The sequence below is a fragment of the Danio aesculapii genome, chromosome 7, assembly GCF_903798145.1.
Source record: "Danio aesculapii chromosome 7, fDanAes4.1, whole genome shotgun sequence".
Lineage (NCBI taxonomy): Eukaryota > Metazoa > Chordata > Actinopteri > Cypriniformes > Danionidae > Danio > Danio aesculapii.
The window spans coordinates 13,654,266-13,670,586 of NC_079441.1; the positions used below are offsets into that span (position 1 = coordinate 13,654,266).

The 16,321-nt window shown below is 32.1% G+C and overlaps 1 protein-coding gene across 4 annotated transcripts in view; it reads left to right on the top strand.

Moving 5' to 3' along the window:
- mctp2b (multiple C2 domains, transmembrane 2b) overlaps window positions 1–16,321 on the top strand; it is a 77,806-nt gene that overhangs the window by 9,925 nt on the left and 51,560 nt on the right. For 2 of the 4 annotated variants that reach the window (XM_056461067.1, XM_056461068.1), the window contains exons 2-3: window positions 6,927–7,024; window positions 7,136–7,570. In XM_056461067.1, coding sequence (XP_056317042.1) covers window positions 7,214–7,570 — 357 coding nt within the window. In that variant the 5' untranslated portion in view covers window positions 6,927–7,024; window positions 7,136–7,213. Of the gene's footprint in view, window positions 1–6,926; window positions 7,025–7,135; window positions 7,571–14,408; window positions 14,488–16,321 lie in introns of those variants that run through there. The other 2 variants (XM_056461069.1, XM_056461070.1) reach the window with 1 other exon arrangement.

Here is a 16,321-nt window from a genome sequence, read left to right on the forward strand (position 1 = left end):
TCAAATCTGATTCTAAATTTTTTTCGCATACGGAGATGATCGGAATGCCATGCAGCTCCTAGACTACTCTCCATTGTAAGTTAATTACTTCCGGTCTGTCGTTTGTCGTTATGTTGTTTGTCGACAAACATGACGTCAGCATAAGTTTTGTTGTGTCTTTGGCTATGTCTCACCAATGTCCCAACTATATGAAAAGCGATGCTGTGACAAACCATAAAAGCTGTCCTTCCATGTTTAAAAGGAGTATTTGTGCTAACCATCGGCGACAGCGATGACCAAAGTTTATGTTTTAGAAGCAGCTTCTCTTAGATTCCGTCGCGGCTGAACAATAGCATAAACTACTATGACAATGATCACCTCAGATGCTGTCTATGTGCTGTTTTCAGTGCTAAATGCTACTAATGTTAGAGTTTAAATGCTATTTATGGGACTTTTATTGCCATGCTCAATGTGGAAGCAGACAGTTTACCTCAGAACTTGAAAATTAAATGACTAGAAGCAAGCATATAATTTAAAGATTAACAATAGAGCATTTGACAAACCAACACAATTCTACGCAATTCGTAACTTTTTAATTTCGTACAATCTCATTTGAACAATTTAATACGATTTGCTCATCCCCCAATGGCGTTTGGGTTTACGGGTGAGGTTGGGTGCCATGCCACATACATTTTCGTACAACTGAACTCGAATTAGCCACTAAATGACAAACTGTAAAATAGTTCTTCATGAGATCAGGCTGAACCAACCAACAAATATATCCGTCTGTCAGCATGTAATTTTTATTAACGTTAAAGAGGTTTAAAATGTATTAATTAGATTATGAACCCTATCATTTCATTGGGAGTTCTGTGCACTGTCTTGCATTTTTGAATGGTACTGGTATTTAATTGTGTGAGTTGTGTCGTGTCTGGTGCCAATAGTCTAATTGCTTGTGGATGGAATCTTGTCACGCTGGAATCTTGTCACGAACATTGTGGCTTTAATGTTTGCTATGTGAGAGTTTAATTGGCAGATCAATTTTCATCTCTCATTATTTGCTGTGATCACTTTGTCTAAACATTTTTGCGAATTAAATTATTATTTTTTTAATTATACATTTGCCATTTCCTTCTCTTTTCTCATGCGATACTTCAAAATGCACATTTACGATGCAGGGCGATAGAAACCCAGCTATTTTCCGGAACATACTCAATGTTGTTATGTACTGTTTAACCAGGCAGGATTACAGGTAATTATGTTGCACAGACTAATCGTTTCACATTGTGTCCTCAGTGTATTGTCAGGAGCCACAAGAATTAATTTTATGTCTGTATGTCTTTTTTTGTGTGTCTGATAACGGTTCAATTGCAATGTACATGAATCACTAAAGACCACCATTTTATTTATTTTTTTCTAAATGAAAGTGTATATAGTTATGAGTTTTATTTAAAGCTACTTTTACAATGTTGAATATTTTCTAAAATATCGAAAGTCTGTTGTATACACTGCAGGATATCATACAAGACATACAGGGTTTGGACAATGAAACTGAAACACTGTTGGAGGTTTCCTCGATAAATTTGACCAGCTTGGTGGCCATTCTTCATTGATCGCACATTACACTAGTACGAACAGAGTGCAAAACTGGAGCTTCACAGGGTCAGCTAGTATACGTGGCTGGGCTGCTATAGCCAAACCTTTGGTCAACCTTCTGGTTTCAATGGGGCCAGCAGCAAAAATCTTTAGCTGTGGACAGTGTGAAACATGTATTGTTCTCCATTGAGTCCAGCTTCACTGAATCCCCCTCATCCAGGAGAGTTATGGTGTGGAGAAGCCCCAAAGAAGCATACCACCCAGACTGTTGCATGCCAAGAGTGAAGCGGGGTGGATTAGTGATGGTTTGGGCTGCAAAATCATGGCATTTTTGCTAGGCCCAATACTTGTGCTAGATGGGTGCTTCACTGCCAAGGACTACCGAACCATTCTGGAGGACCATGTGCACCCAGTGGTTAAAACATTTTATCCTGAAGGTGGCACCATGAATCAGGATGGTAATGCGCACAGCAAGATTGGTGACAGAATGGTCATGGATGAACATGGAGGAGATGAACATGGGGGAGAAGTTGAACATCTCCCATGGCCTGCATAGTCACCAGATCCTAAATAATATTGAGCCATTTTGGGGTTTTTGAAGGACTGAGTCCGAGAACGTTTTCCTCCATCAGCATCATGCAGTGACCTGGCCACTATTCTGCAAGAAGAACAGCACAAAATCCCTCTGGCCATTGTGTAGGACTTGTATCTGTCATTCCCAAGATGAATTGATACTGTATTGGCCAATAAAGGAGGCCCTACACCATACTAATGAATTATTGTGGACTAAACCAGGTGTTTCAATGCCATTGTCCAACTTCTTTGTGTACTGTAGCAAACCTGAAAGTGTTTTTTCCTTTTGCTATACAAGTATATCTGTGGTATTAAACGAAATCCCAGCTCTGATATTTACACAGCTATTTCCTCAAAATGGATAGTTGGCTGTAATCCAGTTACTGATTAAGGCTCAGATTGTTGAAGTCCTTTTACTTTTCTTATATATGCAGGTCAAGTTTATTAAGTGCGTAGAAAGAGTGCCATCGTTACAGAATGTTTAATTTTTTAGCACATGAGCATAATATCATGCTGCTTTAAGCCTTAATCTGCTGTTCATGTTCACAGAATTTAAACCCATAAGAGGATTATGCAGATATTGCTTTTTTAAATAATAATTTATGTATAATTTAGTCTTTTATGCTGACCAGAAGTGAATGTATTCAATTGAAAGTACAGTAAAAATTGTGAAATGTAATTCGTAAAAAATATATTTGTTAGTAATATATTTAAATGTAGTTTATATAATAATTTGCAGCTTCATTCTTTAATGTCAAATGATTATGCTAATTTGATGATAAAATAAAAATGATAACATGATAGCAATATATAGATCATGATATGGTACCATTTCTGTAAAGTCGGTCAACGATTTCTATGTATATTGACCACATGTAAAGAACATTTTTTTTTTCTTGTTTTTTTTTACTTTTTAAAATATATACTCTATAATATATACAGTTTACTTAATTATATGTGATCATATTTTTCATTTTATTTAACATTTTCAGGGTAAATGTTTTGATTAAAAAATTTTTAATATAAAATAAATATTATTAAAATATAAAAAAACTTTTCAAAACCTAATAAACATATTTAAAAATGATGTATTGCTAAATAAAGTAAAAAATGTAGACACTACATACAGCAGGGAAAATAAGTATTGAACACGTGACCTTTTTTTCCTCAGAAAACATATTTCTGAAGGTGCTGTTAATTTTCACTGGTTTCACCATGTTGATAGCAACAAAAGAAATCCATATAAAGAATATAATATATAATATAGAATATAATATATAATATGCAAAGAAAACAAAACTAATTCATTTACTAATTAAGTTATCATAATGAAATGACGCAGGAAAAAAGTATTGAACACATGGAAAAAGGAAGGTGTAGAAAGGCAGTGAAAGCCCAGACAGCAGCTGAAATCTCTCAGTAGTTCTTCAGCAACTCTCTGCCTTTCACCATTGTACTTCAATATCAGCTGCTTCAGTCCAACATCCACATTATCAAGATGATGAAGATGAAACCAGGGTAGACATTTCAGGAAGACAATGGTCCAAAAACAGCCAAGGAATCTTAAATGCTTTCAGAGAAAGAAAATCAAGCTGTAGAATGGCCCAGCCAATCATCTGACTCGAATCCAATGTAAAATACAAATTAAAGCTCAGATTTGATAGACGAGACCCACATAACCATCAAGATTTTTACACTCTGTTGAAGTCTGTGTAAAACTCGCATCTGCAGAGCAATTCACGTGACTTCATTCTCCATATGAGAGGCGACTTTAAGCTGCCATCACCAATATAAAGTATTAAATACATTTCAGTAGTTCAGAACTTTTGTCCTTGTGTCGTTTCGTTGTTATTACACATACCTAATTTTTCAGATGTTTTTGTTGAGTTTTTATGTTTGTATTGTTTGGGTTTTTACCAAAATCTGGTCCTATTCCATGTTAACAGCTCCTTTTTGAAATATCATTCCCAGGAAAAAACATGACGTGTTTAATACTTATTTTCCATGCTGTAAATCATATTTCTATCTGAATCCCCAAAATAGTGTGTAATATTTCCACTCATATATTATATATTTTGAAAATGTATAAAAGCAGGTATTTTGTGACACCATAAAACAAACAATAGAGCATGATAGACTTTTTTTATTTTGTCCATATACAACATATATTGCCATAATGTACTGTCCTATTCATAATGTGGATAGCTTATGTAATACATAATATAAAAAAACATCTGCCACTCATCATCCGCATCTTTCCACATTATATAAACGCTATGAAGTTTAATAATACTTAATTGGTTTAAGGAAGAGCATTGTTCATACCAGTAAGCCTAAAATATGAGCCGTAATATTAGTGATGCTCGCCTCAGCAGTGTCACTGTCTATTATTGTCGTTGTGTGAACAACAGGTAACATGTAGCTGCGAAGTCAGATTATAATGCAACACAAAGGTAGACGGATGAGTCTATGGCTTGAATCGCACCAATGACATGTTATCCCCATTTAAAACAAGTGATAAATGACATGAACTGAAATTCGTTTTTAGGTGACTCTCTGTGGACCACGAATCACTGTGTAGATTTATAGCCTCAAACATGTTCCTTATTGATTTTTCCCATCTTTGCTGGAGAAGTGAACAGAAAAATCAATATGAAGGCACAGTGTTTGGCCATTAATACTGTAAATGATTAATGTACTGAGCTTTTGAGTTATTATAGGAATAGCCTTTTCTTAAATGTGATGTCTAGCCTGGAAAAATAGAAAAACATATAGGTGTTATGTTGATATATTTAAAAAAATATTCATTTAATAAGTCCGTTCAAAAGTGAATATATATTTTCACACCGATTATATTGTGTCTATTTTTGTTTTTTTTGTTTTGTTAAACTTTTATAGACATGCCTTTTGATGTAAAAGTTAGTATACAAGCATTAATTTGAACATTTCATATCATGACTAATATGCAGGGGCGGACTGGGACAGTATATCACCTCAAACTTCAGTTTTCCCTCAAATCTTGACCAATCAAATGCTGTCTAGTAGGGCTGGGTGACGTAGCAAAAAATTATCACACTATCATGTTTCATATCATTCGATATTGATAATTATTGCATATTTTTTTAACAATACTGTTAAGAATATTACGATTTTTTTATTTAACCACTTACCAGCATTACTAAGGCAAATAGTTTTAATAGTCAAAAACTTAAATATTCAAACAAAATATCTGATCTCTTCATAATAAAATAAACAGAAGTGTTAAAGAGACTCTTAAACTTGATAAATAAAATATTACAAAGTGTGTGCAATGGTAAAGGTAGATCAACATCGGTGTCAATAATGATATAGTAAACCTCAAACTCCGTCAAGAAAACAAAGTATGATAATCAAATCTGAGCTTTCAAGTAAAGGAAATAACCATCATTATTCAAATGCTGCACATTACAAATTGTAAAGTTAGATGACTACATTACCCCTATGCTAAAAAATTGCTTTAGATGGGGAGCTAGGGGCTGGGATGCACAAGAAAAGAAACCAAAAAGCCTCTCTGGCGACATCCTTGCATCTCTTTTTTTTATTTACAATCTCCTCACTGCTGCTATACGGCACTTATTTTCGCATGTGTTGTTATTCTGACCTGAGGTGACAAGCACGAGCGCGTGCTTTCTTCACCATTTTCAATGGTGCCTCTCGTAACTAGGCGACCGTTTTCTCAGAGGATGACAACAGACTAAACATTGCTGCCGCTCCGATGCAAATTTATGGAGAAAAGTAAAAAGCGCTGCAGTGTTTGGGTGCACTGTTTTGTCTGAGGTAATTAGTCTGCCGTTATTACTGAGATGTGTATATTACATAAAAAGTGTGAAGCAGATTGGTTAGTTCTACTTGCATGAATCTTGGTGCCCTCATGTCATTCAGAAAAGTTCAGATGTTTTTTAAGCGAGTGTACCTGGAAAATGTGCTCACCATGTGCATGTCGCTCCCATGTGCACGTCGCATGCCTCCATCAGAAATGACAAACTGAAACCCTAAGCTTATTGCCATTGCTTCAAAGACGTGCGCTCAGCAGCCACATTTAATAAAACTGAAGCCTTCATACCAGAACTACATACCAAACAATTTTTATTATCGATATTGATAGTGGTGTTCCGTCAAATACCGATACAGATCTTATTCCCCAGCCCTACTCTCTAGTATCTGACATGTCCTGCCCCCTTTAAGATGCTTCTCATTTGCTTCTCATTTGATACTCTTGATCTTAACCACTCTCACTGGCAGAGCTGTGATTTAAAAACAACGCTATTGGCTGTTTTTGTAAAAGGGAAGGAGCTACTATGTCCCACTCTCTCTTCATTTTTTCAGATAAGATTACGTCAAACATTGAATGAAAATGCACATTTCAAAGCACTTCATGGGACATTTAATGTGACAGTGGTCTATAGTATATTCCTTTAAATGGCCTGCAGGCCGGCAGTTTGAGACCCTTATTTTGACATTATAAATCAAGGGTCACCAAACTTGTTCCTGGAGATCCGGTGTCCTGCAGATTTTAGCTTCAACTCTAATCAAACACACCTGAACAAGCTAATCAAGGTCTTCGTTATACTTGAAACACCCAGGCAGGTGTGTTAAGGCAAGTTGGAGCTAAACCCTGCAGGGACACCGGCCCTCCAGGATGGAGATTGGTGACCCCTGATATAAATGAAGGAAAGTTGGCAGATATTCTGACTCTTATCGGCTAATAATTTCCTGTATTTTTCTCTACCAATTTTCAGGTCTAGGTTCACCTTCTAGCCAATAGCAGAGCAGCACCTACTGGGAAAAGATTGTCAACTTCAGCCGAGAATTTTAATTTGGGTGCATCCCTAAAAAAGTAATTTATTACACCTCTCTGCGATTTATTAATATTGCATATACTATTATCATAATAACTATATTTTTAAATGGCTTTTCATCATTTCCTGTTTATTTTTTGTATTTCCAGGTGACACGCCAGCTCTAGAGAGTGACAGAAAGGCCTGACAACTGACTTGTAAAAAAAAAAAACCTGCACCCTTCCAACATGGGGGACAAAAAATCTGTGATTACTGTACTCCGCAGAAAAGTCAAACTTATTCGAGCCAAGCGTGTTGGCAGTGACAAACACCCCAGCATATTGGAAGTGCAAGAGGACCAGCAGATTAATTATTCAGCGTCAGATACGCTGCAGCGTAGTCTAAACAGCCCCGTCCACCAGAATGACAGTGTGGGCTTGCGCAAGAGAGGAGGACTGACTGGTTCAATGCCCGTTCTGGTGGGCTCATTGCAGGAGTCTGATGTCCCGTATAAAGAGCGCAATGGGTCCAGGTGCTCCGATGACATGGCGCAGGTGCGGCGCACGAGGGACTCAATTTATTCAACAGAAAGCGTCACCTCAGAGGTAAAAAAAGCGGGTCTGTGATCTTGAACTTTCTGTCGGGTTAATAATCAAGGCGGGGAGGAAGTTTTGTGCAGTGACTCTGCCTTTTTTAGGGGAAACATTCGTGTGTGAATGTGTTTGCTTTTGATGCTTTAGGTGAACTTGATACTTCCTCATTCTTTTTTGTCATTTATTTGTAAACTGATCATTTGCATATTTGCTTTAGTTTTATTTTATTTTCATTTTGTTTTCAACCGGAAAACATTTTTTAGTCAGAATGGAAAGTGTTTGTTCTTGTTTTTTTTTTTTAAATTAGAAATTTATGTTTATTAGTGCCGTGTGGTATGACCAAAAATTTGTCTCGCACTATTTTTTTAATTAAGATTCTGGAGGTATGCAGTTAGACTTGGTGCTTTGTTGTGGAGTTTAACTATTTTAATACAAATGTACTATGAAAAACTGGTTATTAAAAAATCTATTTATAGAACTAGAAATAATGTGCCGCCATTACTTTTAGTGAGAACAAACTTGTTTAAATTTAGACTAAGACCACAAAAAATTGTAATATCCCTTCAAAAATTATTTTTTTCTTTTATATTATGAATAAAAACATAATTTTTCCTCTCATTAGTAGTAGTATTGCAAACCTTTTTTTTTGATAACCTGTTGGAATGTTTAAATTAAGACAAAGACAACAACAACAAAAAAGTGTAATATCCCTTCAATAAGTGCATTGTGTAAATTAAAGCATGGACAACAAAGTTCCACAAAAACTGTGGTTATTAAAAATCTATTTATAAAATTAGCGATTAAGTTAATCTTTTAAGTAAAAAAGATATAAAACGTGCATGGTTTAAATTTAAAAAGTAAATAAATAATTAAAAAGAATGAATAATAATAATAATATAATAGTAATATCCCTTCAATAAGTGTATTGTTTAAATTAAAAACATGAACAACAAAAATTGTTTAAAGCAATAAAAAGTGTATTGTTTGAATTTTAAAAACAAAAGTAAATAAATAATTATAATTAATAATAACAATGATAATATTGTGCCATCATTTCTTTTAGTGTGAAAAAACTTGTTCAAATTCAGACAACAAAAAAGTTTAATATCCCTTCAATAAGTGTATTGTTTAAATTAAAAACATGGACAAAAAAAGTTTTGTTATTATTATTATTATTATTATTATTAATATTATTATTTGTTAATAATTAGGATTCTGGAGGTTTGCAATTGAACCTAGACCTAGAGGTGGTTTAACTGGAGTTTAACTATTTTAATACAAATGTACTATCAAAAACTATGGTTATTAAAAAATCTGTTTATAAAACTAGAAATAATGTGCCGCCATTTTCTGTTAGTGAGAACAAACTTGTTTAAATTTATATTCATTAGTGGTGGTTGGTATGGTCAAAAATCTATATCACAGTATTGTTTTAATTACAATTCTGGAGGTACATGCAGTTGGACCTAGTGGTTTAATTGCAGTATAACTATTTTAGCCCTTTAACTGCCCCACCAAGAAAAAAACTTTTTTTGGATTACATTTCTTAACTCCTAACGTCGCTAGCTAACACACTCGATGCTTTTTTTAAACACATCCCATAATTTATAAAATATCAACCTCTACCAAATGATAGATGTCGGTTTATGGTAAAAGTACTTGAAAAAAAACATAGACTGGTTTTACTCTTCATATTTTTAAATACTATACTTAAAAACATAATCAAAATAAAACATTTTTAAATACTAAATCGTCTTTATTTTTTTTAAGTTTGCCATAAAAATATTTAAGATTCTCATTCAACATGTTTCTTGTTTGTTTTACAATAAAACTCTGGTTATTCAAAATCTATTTATAAAAAGAGCAATTAAGTTAATTTTAAAACCGAAGTAAAATAATAATTAAAAATTATATTCTGCCATAATTTCTTCTAGTGAGAACAAACTTGTTTAAATTAAGACAAAAGTCAACAAAAAGTGTAGTATAGCTTGTATAAATTAAAAACTTGAACATAATAATAATAATAATAATAATAATAATAATAATAATTATTATTATTATTATTATTATTATTATTATTATTATTATTATTATTATTATTATTATTATTATTATTATTAGTAGTAGTAGTAGTAGTAGTAGTAGTAGTAGTAGTAGTAGTAGTAGTAGTAGTATATTGGGCCGTAATTTCTTCTAGTGAGAGTAATCTTGCATTTAATGGTTCAGGTGAACTTGATACTTCCTCATATTTAAAAAAAAATCTTTTTTGGAATGTGATCATTTGCATATTTACTTAAGTTTTATTTAATTTTCATTTTGTTTTTAACCCGGAAACTTAAATTTTTTTGTGTCAGAATGGAAAGTGTTTGTTCTAGTAGCTTTCAATCTTGTATTATTGGTTAATAATAATAATAATAATTATAATATTCTGCCATAATTTCTTCTAGTGAGAACAAACTTGTTTAAATTAAGACAAAGACAACAAAAAAGTGTAGTATAGCTTGTTTAAATTAAAAACTTGAACAAAATAATAATAATAATAATTATTATTATTATTATTATTATTATTATTATTATTGTTATTATTATTATTATTATTATTTATTGTGCCGTAATTTCTTCTAGTGAGTGTAATCGTGCATTTAATGGTTCAGGTGAACTTGATACTTCCTCGTCTTTTTTGGAATGTGATCATTTGCATATTAACTTTAGTTTTATTTAATTTTCATTTTGTTTTTAACCCGGAAACTTACATTTTTTTGAGTCGGAGTGGAATGTGTCAGTTCTTGGAGCTCTCACAATTTATATTTTGTTTGTTTGTTTTTTATTAGAAATGTACTTTATGTTCATTAGTGCTGGTTGGTATGACCACAAATCCATATCACAGTATTGTTTTAATTAAGATTCTGGAGGTACATTACATTTCTTAACTCCTAACGTCGCTAGCTAACACACTCGATGCTTTTTTTAAACACATCCCATAATTTATAAAATATCAACCTCTACCAAATGATAGATGTCGGTTTATGGTAAAAGTACTGGAATTAAAACATAGACTGGTTTTACTCTTCATATTTTTAAATACTATACTTAAAAACATAATCAAAATAAAACATTTTTGAATACTAAATCATGTTTATTTTTTTAAAGTTTGCCATAAAAATATTTAAGATTCTCATTCAACATGTTTCTTGTTTGTTTAGTTTTTTACAATAAAACTGTGGTTATTCAAAATCTATTTATAAAACGTACAATTAAGTTAATTTTAAAAACGAAGTAAATTTTTTTTTATAATTATTAAAAATTATAATATTCTGCCATAATTTCTTCTAGTGAGAACAAACTTTATTTAATTAAGACAAAGACAACAAAAAAGTGTAGTATAGCTTGTTTAAATTAAAAACTTGAACATAATAATAATAATAATAATAATAATTATTATTATTATTATTATTATTATTATTAGTAGTAGTAGTAGTAGTAGTAGTAGTATTATATTGTGCTGTAATTTCTTCTAGGGAGAGTAATCTTGCATTTAATGATTCAGGTGAACTTGATACTTCCTCATATTTTTAAAAAATGTTTTTTGGAATGTGATCATTTGCATATTTCTTTTTAGTTTTATTTAATTTTCATTTTGTTTGTAACCCGGAAACTTACTTTTTTTTTGTGTCAGAGTGGAATGTGTCAGTTCTTGGAGCTCTCACAATTTATAGTTTATTTGTTTTTGTTTTTTTTATTAGAAATGTACTGTGTGTTCATTAGTGCTGGCTGGTATGACCAAAAATCCATATCACAGTATTGTTTTAATTAAGATTCTGGAGGTTTGCAATTGGACCTAGAGTTTTGTAGTGGTTTAATAGGAGTTTATTTTTTTTACTATTTTAATTTTTTTTACTATTTTAATACACATTTACTATCAAAAACTGTGGTTATTAAAAATATATTTATAAAACCAGCAATTAAGTTAATATTTTAAGTTTGGATTGTTTAAATTTAAAACAAAAGCAAATAAAAAATTAGAAACTGAATAATAATAATAATAATAATAATAATAATAATAATAATAATAATAATAATAATAATAATAATAATAATAATAATAATAATAATAATAATAATATTGTGCTGGAATTGCATTTGCATTTGCTTTAGGTGAACTTGATACTTCCTCCTGATGTTTTTGATCTCCTTTGTAATCTGATCATTTGCATAATTTGTTTAGTTTAAATTCATTTTCATTATAGTTTTACCTCGGAAACTTACTTTTTTTTGTGTGTGTCAGAATGGAAAGTGTTTGTTCTAGTAGCTTTGAATCTTGTATTATTGGGTAATACTAATGATAATCTGCCAAAATTTCTTCTAGTGAGAACAAACCTGTTTAAATTAAGACAAAGACAAAAACAAAGTGTAGTATAACTTCAATAAGTGTATTGTTGAAATTAAAAACATGAACATAATATTAATAATAATAATAAAAAAAATAATAATAATAATAATATTCTGCCATAATTTTAGTGAGGACAAACTTGTTTAAATTTAAACAAAACAGTGTAATATCCCTTTTTAAATAATATTGTTTTCTTCTGTATATTAAATAAAAGTACTGTATATTATTTTCCATCTCATTAGTAGCAGTAGTATTGCAAACCTTTTTTTGATAACCTGTTAGACCATTTAAACTAATTTAAAGAGACTCCCAAAGAAAACTTTAAATGTAGAACCTCAAATCAGAAAACGTCGGGACAGTATGGAAAACCCAAATAAAAAAAGAAAGTAGTGATTTCTAAATTGACTTTGGCTTGTATTCCATTGCAGACAATACAACTAACATTATTTAATGTGTTCCTCATGATTTTTAGCTTTTAAATAAACACATATTACAATTTTGGTTCTTGCAACACATTTGAAAAAAACTTGGAAGAGTAAAGCATTTACCACTTTGTAATGTTGCCATACCTTTTCACAACCCTTACAAGACATTTAAGGACTGAAGACACCAAGTGATGAAGTGTTTCAGGTGTCATTTTCTCCCATTCTTCCTTCAAACAAGTCTTAAGGTGGGCAACAGTATGGAGTCTCCGCTGTCGCATTTTGCACTTTAAAATGCGCCACACATTCTCTATTGGAGACAGGTCAGGACTGCAGGCAGGTCAATCATGTACCTGTATCCTCTTCCTCCGCAGCCAGGACTTTGTAATATGTGCAGTTTGTGGTTTTGCCTTGTCCTGCTGAAATATTGTGCTCCAAAATCTCTATATTCTTCTCAGCATTAATGGTGCCATAACAGAAGTTCAAGTTGCCTTTACCAAGGACATTGACACAACCCCATACCACGACAGAACCTATTTGTGTCACGTGATGAAGAATCATCAAAACACAAAAATCCATGTGCAGCAATTTATTTTGACAAAAACAAAGGGGTTTCCTAATCTGCACAGGAACTTCAAGCAAGATACAAAAATCTAGAAATGAGTCCAGACAAAAGAACTGACAAAAAAAAAAATCCAAAAATCAGCAAATACAAAAACAGGGTAGGAATGTTAACAAAAACAATCAAGAATCCAAAAATCTGCAAATACTAAACTGGGTATAATTGCTGACAAAAACAAACAAGAATCCAAGAATAAGCAAATACAAGACTAGATAACCAAACAAACATACTAGACATGAGGGGCTAACAAAATCCTAAGGCAACTAAAACACAAGACAAAAGGGTTTTATAAAGACAGGGCTAAATTAACAAACAAGAGACCGCTGTAACAGAATACAATCAGAAGTGCAAAGGATTATAGGAAATAAAGTTAAACTACAAAATAAGCTAGTGCCCTCAAGTGTCCAAAAGAGGGTACTGCAACATGTCAGTTTGGACTTGCTGCTTGAACAGTCTGAATGATCCTTTTCTTTTTTGGTCTGGAGCACACAGTGTCCATTTCTCTCAAAGAGTACCTGAAATACTGATTTATCTGACCACGGTATACATGTTTCCACTGAGTGATGGTCCATCCCAGATGCCTCTGAGCCTAGAGAAATGGCGCTTCTGGACACTGTTAACATAGGGCTTCCCTTTGGCACAGTACAATTTTAACTGGCATTTGTGGATGCAACTACATATTGTGGTACTTGTCATAATTACAATCACCTGTTGACATCATCACATCATTATTTAACCAGTTCACGTGATTTACTAGTCCCAAATCGCTCCTGTCCCAACTTTTTTTGGATTGTATTGCAGGTCTGAATGACAGGAAAGGATGTATATTTGTAAATGAAATGCAAAAGTTGACTAGACTAAACATGAAATATGTTGTGTTCATATTGTCTGCAAGGAAATACAAGTCAAAGTAGATTTGGAAATCGCTTCTTCTTTTAATTGGTTTTTCCATACTGTCACAACTTTTTCTGATTTAGGGTTGTAAGTGACGCTCTTTTACATTTAACATGTGCTGACACTAGTTCACCCATTCCAACTGAAAACAAACTTTATTGATCAGTTTTTTTTAATCCGATTCGGCATGTAAGATACCTGTAGATAATACACGTTCAAACTTCTTCTGTTTCGTTTTTTACCTCCAGAAAACAGTGCAAACATCACTCCGTTGTGAAATGCAGTTCCTCTCAACATGAGCAAGTCGTGTGTGTGGTAACACTGTTAGAGGCCGGTGCTTCTCTATTTGTTTAAAATGCAAATGAGCAGCAGGGAAGTGACATGCTACCTTTACGGTTGTGTACGCCATCAGAAAATAAACATGCAAACCAACATCTCTGATGGTCTTCCAGAGTAAGATGTGCTGTTATGTAACAAAAGTCGCTTTTTTTTGTCGGTGATCATCCTTATTAGTCGAATTTTCCTATTTTTTTTTTTTTTCTTTCCCCTCTTTATTTGGACATAGTTTGTGGATAATATGCGAGGCTTTTTTCTTTTAAAGGTGAGTCCTTTTTTTTAATTCAGAGAATTTGTGTGACCTTAATCATTTAATTGACCAACGTTGAACAAATTAACTTTGGATTTTTTTTGTCGCACTTTAGAATAAAGCTCCATTAGTTAATGTGTTTAATAACAGTAACAAAGTGTGAATAATCTTGTAAAGCATTTATTAATCCTAGTTCAACATTTACTAATGTATTATTAGCGTCCAACGTTGTGCTTGATAACATGAGTTACATACTGTAATTGTGAGCATGAACTAGTATTATTTAAACTAACAAAGATGTATAAACGCTGTAATATACAGTATTATTAATTCATTGTTCATGTTAGTAAAAACATTATTATACCATATATTATAAATTGTGACTGATTTAAATATTTATGTATTGAGTTATTTATACATTTATTAGTTCGTAAAAAAAGCTAAAGATGTGACAGTCAAAAATAGGATTATTAATAATCTTGTAAAGCATTTATTAATTCTAGCTCAACATTCACTAATACATTATGAACATAGTTCTGCTTGTTAACACGAGTTAAAGAATTGTTAACATGAACTAACGTTAATTAATTTAAATAATGTTAACTAACTCTATTATTAATTGTTTTTTCATCTTAGTAAAAATATTCTCTAATATACCTTTATTTTAAAGTGTGATCAATTAAATTATTTATGCATTCAATCATTTATACATTTGTTAGTGAGGAAAGAAAACTAGAGAGGTCAAAAACAGCATCATTAATAATCTTTAAAGCAAGTATTATGCTTTTATTAGTGCAATTAGTCATAATTAAAATCTTGATTGCTTTGCTAGCAGTGGAAACTTTTGAATGTAATTCTTCAGGTTCTTTGTGGCTCAGCATTCGCCTTCCCTGCAGCTAAGGAATTTTTTTAATAAAGATTTAATGGCTTATGATCTTCAGTATTGTTCTAGAAATGCTTGACGTATAATTCAAAACCACTAAGACACATTTTGGAAACACTTTAAAACAAAGGTCCATTAGTAAATGTTGGTTAATGTACAGTTGAAGTCAGAATTATTAATCCCCCTGTTTATTTTTTTCCCCAATTTCTGTTTAACGGAGAGAAGTTCTAAACATAATAGTTTTAATAACTCATTTCTAATAACTGATTTATTTTATCTTTGCCTTGATGACAGTGAATAATATTTGACTAGATATTTTTCAAGACACTTCTATACAGCTTAAAGTGACATTTAAAGGGTTAACTAGGTTAATTAGGTTAACTAGGCAGGTTAGGGTAATTAGGCAAGGTATTGTATAACGATCGTTTGTTTTGTTCTGTAGACTGTAGAAAATTACCCTAAAGGGGCTAATAATATTGACCTTAAAATTTAATTAAAAAAATTAAAAACTGCTTTTATTCTAGCCGAAATAAAACAAATAAGACTTCCTCCAGGAGATAAAATATTATCAGACATACTGTGAAAATTCCCTTGCTCTGTTAAACATCATTTGGGAAAATGACTTCAACTGTATTTATTAACATGATCAAACTATTAGAAATAAGTGTATTATGCTATTCATTAATCTTTTTTAATGTTAGTGTTGACTTACTGTGCACTAACTAATGTTAACAAGCAATAATTAATTAATGCTTTACAAGACTATTCATACTTTGGTCATGTAAGGACATACATTAACTAACGGACCGTTATTTTCAAGTGTTACCCACATTTTTATTACCGCTGACCTCAAAGGACCGACTGTAAAAAAACAAACAAACAGCATATGCAGTTGAAGACAATGTTATTACATAACGTAGCTCTCCTGTAAACTGTTGGGCCGTTGGTCAACGGTGGTTTGTTTGG